The following is a 22,438-nucleotide window of genomic DNA, read 5'->3' as shown; positions in this document are numbered from 1 at the left end:
CCCCCCCCCCCCCCACGACGGTGCCCCCTTCCCTGCACCCTTAGCCGATAGAGTTGGTTGCTGATGATGAAAATCTCGATATTCTAGGTTATGGTATGCGATCTTGGCAATTGTTATTTTTAATCTTGATAGAGTAGGTTATTTTTTATATTCTCTGATTCCTGGTAGAATGTTATAGTTATTGGGTTTGCTGATCATATTCTTGACGCCATCAATTTTAACTTCTAACATGTTTCTATTTTTTATAAAATATATGTCTGATTTCTTTTTCTTTTTATTGCTCGTGTTTTCTGGAGGAAAGGAAAGTTACATAGTGTAGTAGAGCTAGTAGATAATCTTCTCTTTTGGTGAATAAATAATTTAGTGTAGTATTACTTATTAATAATTTGGTGAATAAATAATATGTTGGAAGTCCCTGTGGTAGCTCATAGTTCTTTTTAAAAGAACTAAAACCATAGAAGTTTGGTGAATAAATAATATGTTGAATATGGACTGTATAAAATCCCGCCCCTTACCCACCGCACAATGCACACCGGGTCATCCGTGCCCTAAACCCAGCGACTCTTTCTCCCGTGCGACGACTGCGGCTTTGCTCGGCGATCGGCTGTCTTCCTCCCCATCGGCGAACAGCGGACGCAACGGCGGTGTCTTCCTCCGCTGAGTTCCTGTCGCTGCGGCGTTTTCCTCTCCATCGGCGAAACAGCGTCTCCGCGCCCCGGTATCTCTCTCTTTCTTTTCCTCTTCCTCCTTCGCCGTTGTAGCACTCCTTTCCCCGATCCCTCCTCTCTCCCCCTCCCTCTTCCACTGTCGCAGCTCCGATCCTTCCGTCGACACCTTCCTCCCCCTCCCTTCTCCTCCCTCTTTACCATTTACCCCTCTCTCGCTGCTCCTCACTTCCCCGACACCATCCTCCCCTTCCCTCCTTCCCCCTTCGTCACGTTTCCTCCCCCTTCTCCGACACCATCCTCCCCTCCTCTTCCCCTCCGGGACCACAGCTCTTCCTCCCTCTTCCATCCCTTCCTGGAAGCGCCCCCCCACACCCAACACACCCCGCAACCGCCGCCCCCACCCCCGATAGAGTAGGTTACTGATGTGGAAAATCTCGATATTGTGGGTTATTGTATGCGATCTTGGTAATTGGTGTTTTTAATCTTCAGAGCAGGTTATTTTCTATATTCTCTGATTCCAGGTGGAATGTTAGTTAATGGGTTTGCTGATCATCTTTTTGACACCATCAATTTTAACTTCTCACATGTTTGTATTTTTTTATAAAATATGTCTGGTTTCTTCTTCTTTTTATTGCTCGTGTTTTCTTGAGGAAAGGAAAGTTATATAGTGTAGTAGGGCTATTGGATAATCTTCTCTTTTGGTGAATAAATAATTTAGTGTAGTATTGCTTATTGATAATTTGGTCAATAAATAATAAGTTGGAAGTCCCTATGGTAGCTCATAGTTCTTTTTAACAGAACTAAAACCATAGGAAGTTTGTATATTAAAGGAATTATATTATTTTAACTGAGATTTATGTTTCTTTTTCTGAATCCTTAAATTGCCCGTCTTTTACTCATTGGTGCATCTGACATCTTTGACCCATGTTTTATTTGAGATATTGGTGGTGCAACATAGAAAGGCCATACTGTTTATCACCTAGCTTTCAGTTCAAATGAGAACGTACAGTGTGTACATGCATCTCTTGTCATAACATTGATGAAGTGATTGCTTGCACCGAAATAGAGGCTATCAAGCATCTTTATGTTCAATAGTAGGGTATATCTCGAACATTAAAATGTCATTGTATCATTCACTCCTCTAGAAAAGGTACGGATGATAATCTCAATTTTAAAGCCATTGGCTCTGATCTGTGAATGCTAAAGGCATGTGAAGATTGCCCTTGTATTAAGGGCAATCTTCACCTTGTATTAAGATTAATCTCAATTTTAAAGTCATTTGTATTAAGGGATTGCCCCCATTTATGAGTTTTTTATCATATATGTCCTTGGTTACGTTAGTACATTCTAGTTGCATGTAATGGCATGAGCTGCATATTGCCTTGTGCAATGTTGACTGATTGGTAAGGATGCACAAGTAGAGCTTCAATGACTTGTACATCCCAGATATAAGGCGAGGATCATTGAATTTTTCTCAAAGGTTAATTTGTTTTATGAAACCAGTAGAACATTCTTTTTCTTTTGTTGAAGTTGACATTTCTTTATTTGTTCATTAGCTTAAATATTTGGTATTTTTTATGTTTGTTATCTTTCCAGAGTGGGATTACCAAGCAGTAGGGAGTTATTTGATGCTAAATTGGAGAAGAAAACTTACAGGATTATTACTCAAGTTTATGAATGATTCCCAAAAAACATTGCTTCCAGTTGTCCAAAAGCCAGATGGGAAGAAAAATTGGATGGTTTGTGATCAGATTCCTATGAACAATTTCTGCTGCTAAATAGATCTCTCGGTGTTTGTTTATCTTTTATATCTCCTCTGACTACTCTATGTTATATTTGATATTACTGATTCTGAGGTACCAAATTTAGTTTATTATTTAATTTTTAAAGAAGAATAGAATGATTTGCTTAATAAAGCTCCAACAAGTCACATATGTAGTACCTGGTATTGAAGACTTTGACCACATTGATATCTCTGAATTTGTTCAAAAAGCTCAGGGTCTCTTAGTAAGTTTCAGAAAATTAGAACTTGGAGACATTGACAGTGACAGCTGAGGAATTAGCTGTGGTACCTATATTTCAGAATCAACTTTCCATGCTTGAACACTGCTCATCTTTCATTCTTCAGATTTTATAGGCAGCAAGTAATCTCTTGAAAGCTACTGTTCCCTTCTCTTGTTGCATAGAGATGACATACTTTAATGTGGTTGATGGCAAGGGATATTCTTCTCTATATGAACCACGACCAAGCATTAAGGGTCAATACGAGGATTCTTTCGGAAAGATTCTTTTGGTCAATTTTCGTGGCTGCCCAACCACTTACTTAATGGTGGCGACAGGCTACTTTTCATGGACGAGGTGGGGGTGGGTTTTCTCTTGTTGCATCGGTCTTCGATGACAATGGCATGCTTTTGCTTGCTTCCATCCTATTGTCATCGTTCCGTCGTAAGTTCTTGATCCTTGGTCCAAAGATAGTTCGGTACAGGGATTCATTGGGAAAGATTCTTTTGGTCTATTTCATGACCGCCACTTCCTCGACGAAGGTGGAAACCTAGCCGTAGACACCATCATCAGCTTAGATTCCTTGGTAGAGGCTAAAAACGAAGGTGGCGATCAACAAGGAGGGTTTTCTGTAGTTGCATCGATGGTGATCTCATGCTTTTGCTTGTTTCCTATCCTATGGTGGCTATTCTTTCGTAAATTCTTGATCCTTGGTGCAGAGAAGTGTCGGTTCAAAGATTCTTTTGGTCACAGATTTTCATAGCAAGCTATGCTGCTGCCTAGCTTGCAATGAAGATGGCAATTTACGAGGAGGTTTTTTTCTCTCATTAGGCCGGTGATGCTCTGTCTTTCTTCCAGCGCTATCATTGCTGTTTGATCACAGATTCTTGATCTAATGGTCCAGAGGAGAAGAGTAAGTAGGTTGGTTCTTTGGGACATGGAGTGTTCCTTTCCCACATGATTGATTTATGCCCATTGGCGAGGAAACCTTCTGTCAATGGCATAATTGCGTTGATAAAGGAACCTGAGGTGTAGTAGATTTTTTGGTCATAGTGTGTTGCTATGATTGTGCTGTTTGTGCTTCTTATGGATGAAGAAGAGATAATTGGATTGGTTGCCGATAAGTGGCTGAGAAAGTTTATTCATTAGTGTTTGATAAATCCAGCTAATCTGTTTGTAATATTATGATCAGCTTAGTGAGTGTGGGAAGTTCTATATGGCAAGCCAAGGCAGGCACCGACTACAACCAGTAATTGAATATGATATTTATTCAGGTGAGCATTGTTTTGATTGAAGCTTATTGGACTTTTGTAGTTCTAATGCTTGAGTGAATATTCTTGTGCAATTTAGTTTTGTCTCCTTTCATTTTTTTTTATGGGATGTTATACTTGATTTGCATTTTCTTTCCATAATGCATTTTCATTACTAATTCTGTTACATCTGTCTAGTATACATATTAGTACGTCATCTTATATAAGACTTTTGGATGGCTTGACGAATATGCATTCATGAATCTAACATTTATATTTTCCCCTAAACCCTAAAATTATCAAATTCTGAATTACCCTATTTTTCCCTCTCAGTTTTCAATCTTTCTTGAACTTTTTGTATTTCCCTTTTCATTGTAAGTTTAATAAATTAAGCTAGCATTTATTTTGTTAAATTTTATTTTTCAATTAGTATTACTTTTTTCCCATTAATGAACAATAATGGGCCTATTGTGAGTAGTAATGGCGTACCTCTACACGGTAATGGGCTAGTCATTAATTATCGCCAACGTGGCCTGGTTATTATTCATATATTTTAGTAATATTTATATTTTGTACCAAATCTTGATTTTAATACGATAAACCCTTCATGTTAATGCGACAAATCCCTTCGTCTCCATTGCTCTCCATGGATCCCTCCACGCGCCGCCTCCCAACTCCCCACAACTACCTTCTTGAGCCTCATTTGCTCAATCCTTAGACATTCTCATTATCGTCTCCATTGTTATGCTTGATTTGCATTTTCTTTCCATAATGCATTTTCATTACTAATTCTGTTACATCTGTTTAGTATACATATTAGTACGTCATCTTATATAAGACTTTTGGATGGCTTGACGAATATGCATTCATGAATCTAACATTTATATTTTCCCCTAAACCCTAAAATAATCAAATTCTGAATTACCCTAGTCATTAACTATCGCCAACGTGGCCTGGTTATTATTCATATATTTTAGTAGTATTTATATTTTGTACCAAATCATGATTTTAATACGATAAAACCTTCATGTTAATGCGACAAATCCCATCGTCTCCATTGCTCTCCATGGCTTCCTCCACTCGCCGCCTCCCAACTCCCCACAACTACCTTCTTGAGCCTCATTTGCTCAATCCTTAGACATTCTCATCATCGTCTCATTTGTCCCTCTTCTGCCCTTCCTCAAGATAAAGGATGCTTGCCATCACCTTTGCATCTCCGAAAATCTATGGAAGAGTAGTTGTTGGATGAATCAACAAGGTCTAATTTCTCTTGAACAAGGAGATGGGATTTTCCTGTCTTTAAGGATTTAGCATTTCTCTATGTCATCAGTGTTGACATTGTCAATATGTGGAATTATTTAATTTTTTATTTAATATAAAATCTGAAGTTCACATTCATTGAGCCCTATAGGAGTTTCATAGAACCTTATCTCTAGATCTTGATTGATTTTGATGATTGTTTTGTTGTCTGCGGTCTCGGCAATTGATGTTGAAAAGCTCCATCAATTGTAATTTCTCACATGTTTCCATTTTGTTATAAAATTTTTGCGTAATTGCTTATTTCTCTTTCGCTCATGCTTTTTGGAGGAAAGGAAAGTTATATAGTGTAGTAGGGCCAGTAAGATAATCTCCTCTTTAGAATATGGTATAATTTCTTTTCCTCTTTTTTTTATTTCATTATGTTCTTGGTATCCATCCTTTTAGGTTTATGATGTCTGTGGTCACCTAGTATAATTCTTTTTATTAAAAGGTCAAAAAGGCTAGACAAATGTTATTTAATATAATTATGTTTAAGCCAGAAGATGACATAGTCTACACAAGATTGACTTCTTAATATAGACAACAATTACTGGGCTTTTCATTGATGCTCAATTTATATTTATGATTGGGATAACAATAATTTGATGAAATAATAATTGTTTCATCTATTAATTTTCCAGATTTTTTTGATTTAAATGTATAATAAGATCAAAGTTCAGAACAGTTTAGCTGGCTTGAAAGCAGCTGCAGATGGCCTAAAAATTTCCAAAAATATATATTGGTTTGATGTTACATAGTTGTTGGTTCGTGCCTTAATCAAAAGCTTGAAATAAAAGTTTACAAAGGTTTATAGCTATGAAATTTGGATTGAATTAAAAGATCCTCCTCTTTTGGTTCTAATGGAGAATCAAATGACAAGGATGAGCTCTGGTATTTTTTAGCATCAATATCATCGTGGAAGGAGGTGACATCTTGTTTTACAATATGCATCAAGCCAGCTCTGTTATCAACAATAGTCCTTGTCCTCTCCAAATTGGATTAATTCTTCTTGAATAATGTCTTTTAGCTTATCTATTTTGAGATATTTTTGCAAAAGTGTATAATTTGGTAATTTTATCAAGAGCTGGTCTTTATGTTCTTTTAGAACTTCACTCATGTTTAATTATGTACAAAATTTTCTGCTATTTTAACTTTGTATCCATAATTTATATTCTCCTTTCTGAATTTTGTCTATTATTTTTCTAAATTTGCTGTAGGCTACCTTTTGATACTTTGTGAGTCTACAACCATGTTTTTGTATGGTAATTAAACTGGTATAACACAAGTGCCTTCACATGAGAAATTTTAGAGTTTTTTGCACAGAAGCCCTATTTATGTGTGATTTTCAGCAAGAATTTATTGAACATGACATCTAGATCCTTCCTAGAATTATTTTTGTGCATGTTTTTTTGTAGGAAGTAGATCCTTTACTAGAAAACTACTTCATCGCATGAATATTCAATTTAAACCTGCATTTGTCTTAAAAACATGATCCTTTATAATCTCTTTTCAGGTTGGCCAGGTGGACATTCGTGTTGGTTACCGTTGGTTACCATTTATTTTTTGTTATGTCCTTAAACTTTAAACATTTGTCCACTAGGCATTATGATTTATGCTCCTTATTATATTCCTTATATGCATAATATTTAAGTCTAGAACATGCGATTTTTCCTTAACGTAGGCATTCCAAGTGCTCTTAAATCAATTTAAAAGTTCTTTGTTGATTACTGACATATGAAACTATACATACAACCAGTGATTTAAAAAGCGCTAGGCGCCAAAGTCCAAAAACGCCCGAGACGCTAGGCACCCGTCCGAGCGAAGTGAGACGCTAAAATATAAAAATATATAATATAATTAATAAATATATTTATTTAAATAAAACATATATTATTAAATTAAGAAAATCGGGTTCAAAATACCAATGTCACGTTAATAAAAAGTCTCAAAAATCAAAACAATAAAATTTTATATCAAATTATAGAGTTGCTTTGTACACTTACCATTTATTCTGAAAACTAACAATAATTTTAAATACATAAAAATTAATGGTATTAAAATTAAAATAATATATTATTGATCTAATAAATAAAAATATTGTTATCCGAATATTGTTAGCAGTATACTTTTAATATACTGTTAACAATATATATAGTGAGAAGAGTGTGAGAAGACCGAGGCTGTTGAGGCAATAGTACCGGTAGCAGGCAATAGCAGGAGCGGAAGCGGGAGCGACGAGCAACAGTTGCCATGACAAAAGCGGCAAGCAACGATTGTGGCAGCGACAAGCAATCAGTGAGCAATGATTGTGGTAGCGACGAGTAGCGACAATAGCAGCGAGCAACGATAGTGGCAACGGCAATACAGAGCTGCGACAACGGAGAAGAAATCTTGGTGGCAAAATCGCGAAGGCTAGGGATCGGGGAAGTCGGGGAAAACGCTAGAGGGAGCCTGATATCGGTGATTTAGTTGGCTCGAATGAACCAACTAAAGCACCGAAGATCAACCCGAATTGACCAGTGCCTCTTTGAAGCATGTCGCTTGGAAATAAAGTGAGGCGCTTGGGCCTCCCCTTGCCTCACCCGAGCGCCTATTGTAAACACTGATAGAGTCTGTGTTCTAAATGACCCAATTATCAATAACAAAATCCTGAAGCAAGGTCATAATTCAAAGTACAACATGCATTCTGGTACACTAAGATGTATAGAGATCTCCAAAGTCATTATTCGTGAGAAGGTTTGAAGAAGGTGATTGCAATGTATGTTTCAAAGTGTTCGACTTGTCAGCATATCAAAGCATAAACTTGCTACTACCAACGTAACTTGATAAGAGAAGAGAAGAGGGATTGAAGTAGAAGAAGTTTAATTTGTAAAATGATACAAACTTGTGGTAAATGTTGGTTTTGTGATCGTATAGATTTTTGCGCTTATGGATTTATGATGTGGTTATCGCTTAGTTGAGTTGGCTTTCGATTTTATGAATCATCGAGTGATTTGGTGCTTGATTATAACTACACAGGCTTATGAATTGTGGATTATGGGTTCAAATTATGACTTTATTGATTTTTGGTGTCCTCAAATGTAGATTGGATCCTGGAGCAGATTGTTGATGAAATTTTAATAATATGGATTTTAAGATAGGCTCACACCTCCTGAATGTTTATTATTTGGGGCACGTGACAGATGTTGTATCTGAACAAGATTTGTGGATCACTGAGATATTTCATACATTTGATGAGCTAAATTATATTGAGGTTTAGTAAATTATATACAGATCGATGAAAATTTTTCTTTGATGTCTTTTAGGAATCTTGGATGACGTGGACATCTTGTCCTCTTTGCTTCATCTTCTCGTGGGTGCCGTAATCACCTCCATTCCCTCGTCTTACCTCCTCGTATAGTTACATCGTAATCACAGACATGCACGCCTTAATAATCATAATTCCATCATTGATATTATGATTATTATAAAAAAATTATGATTTGAATATTATGAGAAATGGGCAAGACTCATTGATATTGATGTACTCTATCTATGTTTAATCAGTTCTCGTTCATCAAATTTGGAAAGGATGACATCAAGATTCACATTTAATATATTCGAGGAATGAAGTAGAAAAGGGATTGAGGTCGAATTTTCATATTTTGTTTGATGGCCTATTGAGATTTGGGATAGAGTATGTGTTTCAAATGACCCAGGTATCAAGAATCAAATCCTGAAGGAAGATCGTAATTCAAAGTACACCATGCATCCCGGTAGCACTAATATGTATAGAGATCTCCATAGTCTTTATTTATGAGAAGTCATGATGGAGATTACAATGTGCGTTTCAAAGTGTTTGACTTGTCAGCAAATCAAAGCAGAACTCTAAAGACCTAGAGGTTTGTTGCAACCTTTTGGTATTCCTGGATGGAAATGGAAATGTGTTTCTATGGATTTTGCTTCAGGACTAATTCATGTTTATGGCCTTTATCTATAAAAACACATTTTTAGTGTGAATTATGACTTAATGATTTTTAGTGTCCTCAAATTTAGTTTGGATTTTGTATTATATTGTTGATTAAATTTTAAAATTATGGATTTTAAGACAGGGTCACACCTCCTGAATGTGTGATAATTCGGGGGGCTTGATAGAGGAGGTATCAGAACATTATTTGAGGATCACTAAGACATTTGATGTATGATTATAACCACACGGTCTTATGAATTCTGGATTATGGGTGTGAATTATGACTTAATGATTTTTAGTGTCCTCAAATTTAGGTTGGATTTTGTATTATATTGTTGATTAAATTTTAATATTATGGATTTTAAGACAGGGACACACCTCCTGAATGTGATAATTCGGGGGGCTTGATAGAGGAGGTATCAGAACATTATTTGAGGATCAATAAGAGATTTGATACATTCGATATGCAAAATTATAATGAGATTTTGTAAATCAAATAGGGATCGATGAAATTTTTTTTTTATATCTTTTAGGAATCAGGGATGCCAAGTACATCTTGTCCTATCGAGGAATGAAGTCGGAAAGGTAGTGAAATCAAATTTTTAAATTTTATAGGACGGCTTATTGTGATTTGGGATAGAGTATGTGTTCGAAATGACCCAAATTATGATTTAAATTTTATGAGAAAAGGGCTTGACTCGATGATATTGATGGCCTCTATCCGTGTGCAATCTGATCTCATTCAACATATTAAAAAATGGCAACTATGAGATCCACATTTAATCTACTTGAGGAATGAAGTAGAAAAGCGATTTAAGCCGAGTTTTCAAATTTTAGAGGATGGCCTTTTGAGTCTTGGGATGGAGTCTGTGTTCTAAATGACCCAATTATCAATAACCAAATCCTGAAGCAAGGTCATAATTCAAAGTACAACATGCATTCTGGTACACTAAGATGTATAGAGATCTCCAAAGTCATTATTCGTGAGAAGGTTTGAAGAAGGTGATTGCAATGTATGTTTCAAAGTGTTCGACTTGTCAGCATATCAAAGCATAAACTTGCTACTACCAACGTAACTTGATAAGAGAAGAGAAGAGGGATTGAAGTAGAAGAAGTTTAATTTGTAAAATGATACGAACTTGTGGTAAATGTTGGTTTTGTGATCGTATAGATTTTCGCGCTTATGGATTTATGATGTGGTTATCGCTTAGTTGAGTTGGCTTTCGATTTTATGAATCATCGAGTGATTTGGTGCTTGATTATAACTACACAGGCTTATGAATTGTGGATTATGGGTTCGAATTATGACTTTATTGACTTTTGGTGTCCTCAAATGTAGATTGGATCCTGGAGCAGATTGTTGATGAAATTTTAATAATATGGATTTTAAGATAGGCTCACACCTCCTGAATGTTGATTATTTGGGGCATGTGACAGATATTGTATCTGAACAAGATTTGTGGATCACTGAGATATTTCATACATTTGATGTGCTAAATTATATTGAGGTTTAGTAAATTATATACAGATCGATGAAAATTTTTCTTTGATGTCTTTTAGGAATCTTGGATGACGTGGACATCTTGTCCTCTTTGCTTCAAAGTTTGAAGAAGGTGATTGCAATGTTTGTTTCAAAGTTTTTGACTTGTCAACATATCAAAGCAGAAACTTGCTACTACCAATGTAACTTGATAAGAGAAGAGAAGAGGGATTGAATATAAGAAGTTTAATTTGTAAAATGATACGAACTTGTGGTAAAAGTTGGTTTTGTGATTGTATAGATTTTCACGCTTATGGATTTATAATGTGGTTATCGCTTAGTTGAGTTGGCTTACAATTTTATAAATCATCGAGTGATTTGGTGTTTGATTATAACTACACAGGCTTATGAATTGTGGATTATGGATTTGAATCATCGAGTGATTTTATGTTCCTCAGTATGAACTCCATTATGATAATTTTGGTGTGCTATCTCTACAATCTACACATTGCTAATTTCCTGAATCCTTTTCATGTACTCTTTCCATTGACTACATTTTCATTAGAGTGGTGGCTGTAAACAGAAGGTTTTGACACAATGTACCATAAACATGTCATGTTATTACCATATACTACTACTCTAGGTATGGAGGCAATTGTTGAGGATACAAATCTTGCAACTCCTTGTTCTGGATCATATATTTTGTCATCCGAATTGAATGCTACCCAACAACCTCTTCTTATAGCAAAAAAATTCGCAGCCTTAAAATCCACTAATGATGGACTTCAAGTCTCATTATCGGATGGTGATTTGCAAGCTTTTCCAGATAATCACAAGAAGTGGTATTGTACAATTATTTTCCTTGAAGTGCAATTCGTAGTTTCAGGTTTACATTGTAGCTTATCTTTTGTGTGACCGGATTCATTTTAGGAGATGGCAATGCATTATGGCCTTGAATCACTTGATGAATTTTCTTTTCAGCACAATTGCACCACTGGTAACTAGAGATGCAATTGATAGTTTTTCAACATATTCAATGTTTATTAGAATTAGATATAAATCCAACCCATGCATGTTGGATAATTTCATATTTTTTCTTGGACATAGTCCTATTTTCCATACAATTGTAGTCTCTTTTTTTACCAACATGTTCTATTATTTTCTCTTTTGTCTTTTAACGAATGCTTTGCGATGAATTTTTATGAACTTATTTTTATTTCTAGATGTCAGACAAGTAGGCAAGTTCCAACCTAGAAACAAGTCACAACCAAAAAAGGGAGCTGCTAAATCTGTTTCTTTTATGCTTCCTGATGCTTCCGTTACTGGTCCTCCTCCCATGGGATCCTTTTCTGAGATAACGAACCCTTCTTCTGTACAAGCGAAGATCGATATACATGTGGACAATCCTTTGCATTCATCAATCATAACCTTTGCATTCTGGTCCATATTGAATTTTCTCTTTTTTTCTCTACATTTCTGTTGAATCAGAGAGTTCAATCTGCTGGTTAATTTCATCTGATGCCCAGACTTTGATTAGGAGACATCACAAGCACTGGTTCTGCTGTTTGTAATAGTGCCATTGACACTGTCTCTTTTGATAAGGATCCTTCAACTGCAAAGACAGGACTTCTTAGAGGATCATGCTTCTGTTAAATCAGTGGAAACTGATATTGACTCATTTGTTCCCTGATGACTTGGCCTTAATGCAAACAGATTTTACTGAGACTTCTAACCTTAAGTTGTTGCCAGTGACATTTAAACTTACTGACCAAGTAATTCTTAGTATCTCTTATCCTAGATGGATTATGTAAGGTAATTTTTATTTGATCACATCTTATGAGGTATATCACCTTTTATTTTTCCAGAATAGAGAAGAAATTGGACTTCCAAAGGGTTTGGAGGATATTCATACCGAGTCCCAATCCCAAAATGTTCAAAAACTTAAGCAGCAGATCGATGAAGGAAGGCCTACTTCAGAAAATGATAAAGATGATGATGCTCATAAACCATGTAGGGAACTGAGAAAGAGGATAGCCAAGTGCGGTACTGACCAAATTGAAGTTGGAAGCAATGATGAACGTGGTATTGACAACTTTAATGTCTCTCAGATAGATGGCAACCGAAGTGATGAAGATATGCCTAAGCCAAAGAGGACCAAGAGAAAGTCAAAGAGGCAGACAAATGACATTGAAAAACCCACTCGGAAGCATAAGAAAGCCTTTGTAAAACCTGATTCTGTTGTAGAGAATTCACCTAAAAAGAAGTTTCCTCATGCCACAAGGCGAAGGAGAAGGCAAGGTAAATGAGCTTCCAGTGATACCTAATGTTATCATAAACTCATGCTGCAGCTGTTGGAAGAAACTGAATGAACTTCAGTTGATAATTCATTATCTTTTAAATGTTTAGTGAACAAAGTTTTACTGCAAACACCTGAAGATGAGATTGACCTAAGACAGATTAGCATAAGAGACCTAATAATGCTTGCAGAGGCTAAGGAGCGGATAGCAGTATGTCTTTTTTGGCTTCTTGAATGTTTTCACTTATGATTGGTATTGTTGTATTTTGAGGTTATTTTGAATGTTATTCTGCAGAGAAAAGAAACGGCGGCAATGAGTAAATTATTCTCTGGTCAGAGGTATGAAAAATATCTCACAGGGTTGCAACATAGAATGTTTCATTTTCTGGGTTTTAGATTATTTATATATCGGGATCTCATGTCGCAGATCTTGGACATTTAGCGGATATAAGCATACTCTCTTGTTCTCTTTTAAATCAGTAACTATGTATTTTGAAACCCTTCCTGGCCAGTGAATCTTTTTCTGGCTGTATTGTAGACAGTTTTTAATTGTCATGGAATAAATGAAAGCTAATATATATGTCAATTTGACAATTATAAAAATGGACAGTGAAGTGGATCTATCCCTGGTTTAGGGTTTACTACATTATACTTAGTGATATTTCGTGTCTTTCTTGAAATGGCTCTTTGGATTCTTGATATTGGACGCTTGCACTGATGGTTTAATTGGAGTTTTCTTCTCTTTTCTCACCCCATTGTCCTCCTCCCCCACCTCCACTCCTCAATCTGGTCCTCGCCGAGTTGTCTGTTCTTCTTTTCTTCGTCAAGGGGCAAATATTTGATTTCCATCATGCTTTTTTGGTTTATTGCATTGGAATCCATGATCATTTTTGTTCTTCTTGAGATTGCTCCCTGCAATCGTGAGATCGTATATTTTTTGATGTTTTATTTTTGCCTGACCCATTGCTATCTTACTGGGCCTTCCCTTCTCCAACCACCAGCCACCGATCCCTTCATATCTGTCTTGTTCATCCCAGATTTTTTGGGTCTTCTCGAGGGTGCTTTCTGAATTCTTAAAACTAGGAATTTGCTTTGATGTTTAGATCATATATTTGTAGTTATTATATATTTCTCTTTTAATTGTGTACTGCTTGGAGGAGATATTGGAGCTGTTTTGACATGTGTTGTGTTGTTTTTAGACATTGATCTCTCCAAACCTTTGGATTTCTTTGATTGGGGTTTGTGATTTTGTGTCTTTCTTGGGATTGCTCTCTGAATTCTTCATGCTTTATATTTTATTCTATTGTGCTTGTGATCTTGTCTTTCTTGTATACAAGTTTGTGATGATGGTAATTTATCCTTTATGTTTAATCTATTAGGATTTGTGATTATTTTTCCTTGGATCCTCTCTTAATTCTTGACACCAGAACTCATTGCTGATGTTTTTCGTCAAAAAAATCTTGTATTTTTTCTTTGTTTATCATGAAATGTTTTTAGTAGAAATTGGTGCAGAGAGCATTAAAAAACACTGGTGTTCAAGATTCTTTGAAGGATCCAAAAATCTTGTATGTGATGTTATGCTTTGTCTTCTTTCCTTTTCCTTTTTTCAAAGTATCCAATAGCAATTGATATGGGTAATTTTTGGATAAGTTAAATTTGTATCTGTTAATCAATCATTTTAATCGATCAACTGACTTAATGGGTCTGTTATATAATTTTTATTGTCATTTTACTAGCTTCTGATGTTATATACATGGGTATTATTTAAAATATTTGACAGTGAAGGAGCTACTCTTCTATGTGCTATGACAAAAAAAAACGATGAATTAAAATTCATTGTTATAATCTACTTTTTTAATTTAACAATTGCAGATGGAATGGTCAAAACCAAAATGGCAGGATGTGCCTCCAAACCAATGCTTCAGCTATGCAGGTGTGTATCACTGATGGAAAACTGGTTCTTTGCTGGAGGTGGTAATAATAAGATTGATATGTGTGAAGCATTTGTTTCATTAGTTATATCTTCTATTTTCCTTTGGCTTTTATTAAATGAACAATAATAAAAGCATTGTTCTTACTTAGTTGAACTATATTTATGGATTAGTCACTTGCCCGATGGCATTTCTAGCATCTAGTGGCGAGGTAACATCTTTCGGGTTCTATTTGGGCAAGAGTAGCTTCACTTTATTTATCTTATGATTAAATTTTATTTTTTTGTTAAATCCTAAACCTTAAATGATTCAAATTATATATGAGGATGACATGTAAAGAGCATCAATGAGTCCAAATTTTATAACTTCTATGTTTCTTAAATAGTTACCTTTAAATAAGTTACTAAGTTTTTTGTTCATTAATATTTTTCATTTATTTATGTGCATGGCACCTCAGCCAATATGATCATTATTTTGGGTCGGCAAGTCATGATTGTACTGTCAAATCATAATTGTTTGGGGTTGGTGCCCTTTGTATACCCATGATAACAGGGCATTGAAACTTTAAATACCCATAAAGAGATCCATCGGGTCCAAAAGGGGGAGAGGAAAAAAGATGAAATTGACATGAAGATAGTAATTGAAGGATAAGGATGTTTGACATAACCTTTGTATCTTGGGGAATTCACAGCAGAGAAGGATAAGGCTTCACTCTCTTGAACAAGGAAGGATATAGTATTTTCCCTTCCTTTTTTCCTCTCAATCTATACAGTCCCTTAAGGTTTCTTCAAGTGGCACTCTAACCCTAGATCTTGAAGGATGTACCTTCTTTCTAATGTCATCGTTTTTGACATTGCCAATATGTGAAACTATGGACATTCTCTATTTAATGCACCATCTAAAGTTCATGTTCATTGATACCTTTAGGAGTTTCCTAGAACCCTATCGCTTGATCTTGTTTGATTTTGCTGATTGTTTTGTTGTATGTGATCTTTGAAATTGATGTAAAAATGTTGATAGAGTGGTTTATTTCTTATATACTCTGATTCCAGGTGGAATAGTAGTTATTGGGTATGCCAATCATCTTCTTGACACCCTTGATTTTTAATTTCTCACATACTTGCATTTTGTTATGAATTATTTGCTTGATTGGTTGTTTCTCTTTCACCCGTGTTCTAGCTGAAAGGAAAGTTTTATTCCTTTAGTAGGGCTAGTAGATAATCTCCTCTTTTAGAATATTGTATAGTTTCTTTCTCTTTTGTTTGAGTTTTTGTCATATTCTTGGTATCTTACAGAATATGTCTCAGTTGTTTTTAAAGTCGTTTATGGATGGTCATATCTTCACAAAATCAGTAGTTCAATACCATGCTAATGTAACATATCAGTGATTTCTGATATATGCTTTATGTAAGCACTAATCATTCATCATTTCTCTATTATTGTTTACACGATGACTATAGTTTTTTTTTTTCATGATTTCTTGATTATCTTTTGAGCTATACCTATCCTTTTAGGTTTATAATGTTTTTGGTCACCTAATATATGTAGTTTACACAAGATGGACTTTCTTATATGGACAAGATTACTAGGAATCTTGGCTTTTCGCTGTGGCACAATTTACATTTAAGATTGGGATAACAATAAATTGATCCAACACTAATTATTTTATCTATGACATTCTAATGAAATTTTTGATTAAAATATATAATCAAATCAAAGTTTAGATCAGTTTCACTAGCTCTAAGGCTATTGCAAATGACCTAAAAATCCCCTAAAAATATAGATCAAGCTGACATTAGGTAGTTGTTCGTTCATGGTTTGTTCAAACTTAGAATAATTATGATGTATAAGTCATGTCACCTAAAAGTTTAGTCATATAAGTTGGAAATATGGTTGATCTTTTGTTGGCAAACTAACCAAGTTTTATAGTTATGAAATATGAATTGAATTAACTGGTATAACCAAAAAAATAGAGAATAAGATCCTTCTCTTTTGGTTTAATTTATTATAGGTAAATATCAATATAAATATATGGAAAAGCTGACCATCTACGAATGCTTCTCTATATTAACCTCATGGAGGACCATGTAAAGCGGTTCGACTCCTTTTATAATTTCATTCATGGCCTCCCAAAATTCAGAAGAAAGAATTATCTTTTTCATCTTTTTTTCATTACTCGATTTTGAATACCTTGAAATTAACCATTCATGTGATGTGACTATTGCTTTGAGACCGTGTCTCTTTTGTTCAATTGATTTTAAGACGATCAAATTTATAGCAGGTTGAGTGATGTCAGTCGAGGAATCTCATTATTTATAACTTTTGCATCAAGTGGACCTTATGATGGTTGTATATAAATTTTATTAAGGTTGTGACATCCAACCATTATAGTCATCCACTCGGTCCATAGACACCAGTGACATGGACAGTAATGCCTCGACCAATAATAGTTGTAATGTCGAGGAGTAGATTGTTTCGTCTACTTAGTTTTAAGGTGGTGCATGGACAAAGTAATATTTTACACATATTACCCTCAAAGCTTGGGGAGGTATTAGTTAGGTTTATACATGGAAGGGAAGGGTAAGGGGAATGTAATGTAGACATAGAGCGGAGCTCATTGTATTCCTAGTAGTGATTTAAAAAGTGCTAGGCGCCAAAAGGTGCTAAGGTCTTAAGGCGCTAGGTGCTCACTCAAGCGAAGCAAGGTACTCTAAATTATGAAAATATAAAAAATATATAATATAATTAATAAATATAATTATTTAAATAAAAATATGATATTAAATTAAAAAGATTTGAAGTACCAAGTCATATTACCCATCTCCTAATAGTAAAAATGTCAAAGACTCAAAATTCAGAACAATAAAGTTTTACATCAAAGTCATTCAATATCATAATCAATATCATTGTCATTTTCAAACAATTTATTCTCTTCCTCTCGTTCTTCTTTTTTATCAAAATATGTTTCATTTTTTTCAATAATAACAGGATCTAAGCTTGATGCTATTGCACAAAAAAAATCGCCTTTAGTAGTCTTTTCACAAAATATGTTTCATTTTTTTCAATAATAACAGGATCCTTTTTTGAATTCATTGAAGAATCTATTGAATTGCTTTGTACACTTGTCATTTGTCCTGAAACCTTAATAATAATTTTAAATAAATAAATATTAGTAATGTTAAAATCTAAATAATATATTATTAATCTAATAAATAAATATTATTATATACAGTAATTAATAATCTACTGTTAATGGGATATTTATTATTAACAGTAGTAGGGAAGGGAAGAGACCAACAATGAGAAGTTGTGGTGAGAAGTTAGTGGTAAAAAGTTAAGTCACAAACGATAGGAGGCAATAAATAGCAGCCGAAGCTATAGAGTCGCAGATAGCAATAGTGGCGGTAGAGTTGTGTTACAAACAACAGCAGGTAGTGGACAGTAATAGTGGCAGCGGATAGCAACAGAAGCTGTGGAGACTCGATTGGTGACAGAGGAAGACTCGAAGGCAGCAGGAGAAACTATCGATGGCGGAGGCAAAAGGACAAATTGTCTATGGCGAACGCAAAGGGAGAAATCTTTGACGGCGAAAATGGAGAGAGAAGCTTGCATAGGGTTGGGAGTCGGGGTCGCATGCTAATATAACTGTGCGTTAGTTGGTTCGAACTAGACTTTTTAAGTCTAGTTCGGTCGTCGTATATCAATCGGGCACTTGCCCGATGCTTGGCCCTTAAACGAGACGCTTAAGTCTCGTCTCGCCTTGCTCGAGCACTTAGGCGAGCATCCGAATGTCTTTTTAAATCATTGATTCTCGGCCATCATATTATGAAGGATCTTATGGGCAATAATACTATGGTAATACTTAATCATTCTTTTTCAAGGCTAATTCGTCTTATGATACGGAGCAGCAGATAAGTGATGAAAGTAACAGTTTCGACATTCTTTAACCTTCACAAATATGTCATAATTATACTTACTTCAGGAGTTGCCTTAGACACATATAATTCACAACGATTAAGCTACAACCATCATCACACTGATACACCAGTAACATATGATATATTAATATATCATGTCAGAGAAGCAATTTCAAAATTGGATCAGACAACCATCATCACATTGATGCACTAATAGCATAGGGTGAATTAGCATACCTTGTCATGAGAGAAATTTCAAAAGTGAGTCTGATAAACATATCATATTGAGATATAAATATATACACAAAATGTCAACTTTAAAGAAATTATAGTTGCCTTTCTAGCTTTCAAGGTTGCTATTAAGGCACCCATGAATATATACACATAAAGCTAGCTTATGAGAAGTCATTCACCGCTCCTTTCTTACCTCCGAGATTATAGTTACTGCACCCATGACTTATAAAAAAACCTTTCTCCCCACCTTTCTTGCTTCTGAGCTCATAATCAAAGCACCCATGAGTATATATACACATGGAGTTGGCTTCTAAGAAACTATTTGCCCCACCATTCTTACCTTTTGGACAATAATTAGGGCTCCAATTAGTACATATATACAAAGTTGGCTTATGTGAAATCATTTTCCCCACCTTTCTTACTTTTGAGATTAAAATTATGGCCCCTAAGAGTATATATATGCACATTCAACACATTAACAACTTTTGAACTGTGCCACTGATATCCCACAAGAAAGCAATTGTCACAGCAATCCTTGTAGTGAAGGGCAATGGCTAACAAGAAATAAAGGAACTATGAGCAAGTGGTTTCAGCAAAATTTTACCTCAAGAATATTGTTATATTGCTTCAACCTCTATATCATCTCTACAAAATCAACACCATAAAAATGTCCTACATGACCCTAGAAAAGGCATATCATATCCACATTTATTAGTGTAAGTAAAAGCTTTTTGTGAAATTTAGTAGTGTAAAAAGGGCTTTGAATAAGCAAATATGAGATGTTTCCTTTAAGGATAAAGAATTTTTTATTATATGAAAAGTAGTCAACAAGAGACATTTATTATAAGGATGATGAACATTTTATTATATGAAAAGTACACTTTCTCATCATCACTAAATAGATTGATTTGCTTCTTGATGAAGCTTTTTTTATAATTAAGATAGTTGACATGATGTAATGAAATATCACAACCTACTAAATCGTAGTGATGTAATACAAAATCGATAAAGAAATTTACAAAGGTCAAAACCCTTGGGATTTATGTCAGACGATCCGCATCAAGTTTATGGAGTGACAAGAGAAACACACAAACACTCGTTACCTCATGCAAGAGGTTTGGGCTTTAGAAAAGGGTTTCCTCACTCCATATGTTGTATACCTTTGTTTATCTTTAAATGCCTTATATCTGCCATGAATGGCACCACCATCATCTCGATGGAGACACAAGGATGAGCTTCTGCTCATTGATTGTTATCCTCCTTTTCCCCCTCAGCCCTCGCTATCACCTTGTAAAAGTTCATTGTGGACCATATCTACGTCTTCGTCGGCGCAATTCAAATGAAGCAACCAAACTAGACTTTTAAGTCTTACTCGCAAAAGCCACCCTCACACCCCTATGTGACCCTGAGCCACAACCTTAGTGTAGCTTTTGCCTTAGTCTTCAATGCTTTATGTAGCTGCCTCCGTTGCAAATATAGCGGATCGAGGCTTCCTTTATCATTGACGAATAGGTCGGATGGCTTAGCCTTCGTCCGCTACTTCCTTCCATTGTTGTTACTTCCGTGTGCAACTCCTTCCACCTTCGAGGGAGAGGATCGTAGCTTCCTCCGCCATCAACGGACACCTTTGAAGCTTCCTCCACCCATGACGTCGTTATCCGCAACTTTTATCGTTGCCACTATTGTCGTCTGCAACTTCCTCTGTAGCCACTACTATCATTTGAAAGTTCCACTTTGGGTGACTTTTTCTCCCTCTTTTAATAGTTCTCTTCTACCCCCTCTAACTACTAGTAATAGTAATTTAATATTTTCTTTTTATGACGTGAGAATAATGACATGACCAATACCTTACTACCATGAGGTCTGCACCATGGATGATCGGCAATCAATGGTGACTGGCGGTTGAAAGTTCCACTTTGGGTGACTTTTTCTCCCTCTTTTAATAGTTCTCTTCTACCCCCTCTAACTACTAGTAATAGTAATTTAATATTTTCTTTTTATGACGTGAGAATAATGACATGACCAATACCTTACTACCATGAGGTCTGCACCATGGATGATCGGCAATCAATGGTGACTGGCGGTTGGTGTTCGATGACCAACGACCTGCAGCCCCAATTTCTTCTGAATTATTTTTTTGTACTGAGTTATATTTGTGATCAATTGGTTCAAATTCCATAACGAAATATTATTAGAATTTTGGACAGATCACAAATTTTGAATTACCAAAAATCATCAATTGGGAACTACGTGTTCGTGGACCGTCTTCAAATGGTTCAAAGACTTGTTAAATCTTCATCTCTTTCGTGCCTTGAAATGGTTCATGGAGAATGTTTAATGGCTTCTATCTCTCTTTATTGCAGGCTATATCTTATTAAGTTCTGGATTTAATTGTGGATAATCAAGAATCAACATACGTGAAATGCTTAAGTCACAAAGATGGAGGGAGATATGAAAAAATTATACTAGAAATATATAAATTATTATAGAAATAATCTCTTTGTATTTAGAGGAAAGATTACGTACATTGATCCTCATATCTCGCATCGATGCTCTCCCAAGAGCTCAGGTTTTTTAACGCGCTCTGGTCATGTTATTATCACTAATATTGTGTACTCTTTGTTCGCTTGGATGCTATCGTTCAACTGTCAGGCTTTTTGATAGGAAATTAGATGTTTTCTTATGATCATCGAGGTTGTTGAAATACAATAACTATCTTTGAGGAGTCTATAAACTCATACAATTCATTATATAAAATATCAAAATTTATAATAAGATTGATAATCAAGGTTTGTGGAGATTTGAACTAATTAATGTGTGGGTACAATGTTTGTAATACACTGTTTCAAAAACTCTATCTAATTACATATCATGGTTGAGGTTTTGGTACAGTAGCAGAAATATATATTAAAAATAATGTATTTGGATAATATTTTATCCTTTATTGCTATTATTTTTATAATAAATAAACACAAATATTATAAAGTTTCTCAGCTATTTAACCTAAATTTATTATTATGACATTATCTTTTAGTATAAAATATATCAAAATAATCCTAATTTTCATTCAAAATTATTCAAAACGAGTTCGATAAAATAAAATACGATAAGTTTATTTGAAAAATGCTATAAGATCATTGTCGATATTTGAAAATGGTAAGGATTATAAAAAAAGTATGAAAATGTGAGGTACATGTTAAAATGATTTTTCCTAAGAACTTGTGCGTTTTAGGTGAGGCATCATTTTTTTTTTAGTAATACAAATCAGCAAATTCCCATGCCTTCCACGAGAAGCATGTGAAACCCAACGACCTCCTACTAAGAATGGAAAGCTTGTGCTACGCATTGACCACTGATAAAGGAGGATCGTACACTGCCTAGATATAGTAAACCCAACCAATTTTTCTCTGAGA

At 35.1% G+C, this 22,438-nt stretch overlaps 1 protein-coding gene across 6 annotated transcripts in view; it reads left to right on the top strand.

Moving 5' to 3' along the window:
• The window catches only part of LOC135597835 (uncharacterized), a 22,223-nt gene extending 561 nt beyond the window's left edge, over positions 1-21,662 (top strand). Inside the window, exons 1-7 of one of the 6 annotated variants that reach the window (XM_065091378.1) lie at positions 510-718; positions 2,265-2,407; positions 12,513-12,945; positions 13,054-13,154; positions 13,239-13,282; positions 14,816-14,876; positions 21,389-21,662. In XM_065091378.1, coding sequence (XP_064947450.1) covers positions 2,297-2,407; positions 12,513-12,945; positions 13,054-13,154; positions 13,239-13,282; positions 14,816-14,876; positions 21,389-21,403 — 765 coding nt within the window. In that variant the 5' untranslated portion in view covers positions 510-718; positions 2,265-2,296 and the 3' untranslated portion in view covers positions 21,404-21,662. Of the gene's footprint in view, positions 1-509; positions 719-2,264; positions 3,944-12,512; positions 12,946-13,053; positions 13,155-13,238; positions 13,283-14,815; positions 15,074-21,388 lie in introns of those variants that run through there. The other 5 variants (XM_065091380.1, XM_065091376.1, XM_065091381.1 and 2 more) reach the window with 5 other exon arrangements.
• The last annotated feature ends 776 nt before the right edge of the window (positions 21,663-22,438 follow it).

Source organism: Musa acuminata, chromosome BXJ1-11 (genome assembly GCF_036884655.1).
Source record: "Musa acuminata AAA Group cultivar baxijiao chromosome BXJ1-11, Cavendish_Baxijiao_AAA, whole genome shotgun sequence".
Lineage (NCBI taxonomy): Eukaryota > Viridiplantae > Streptophyta > Magnoliopsida > Zingiberales > Musaceae > Musa > Musa acuminata.
Note: the sequence above shows the minus strand (reverse complement) of the source record. Positions and strands in the feature narration are given on the sequence as shown.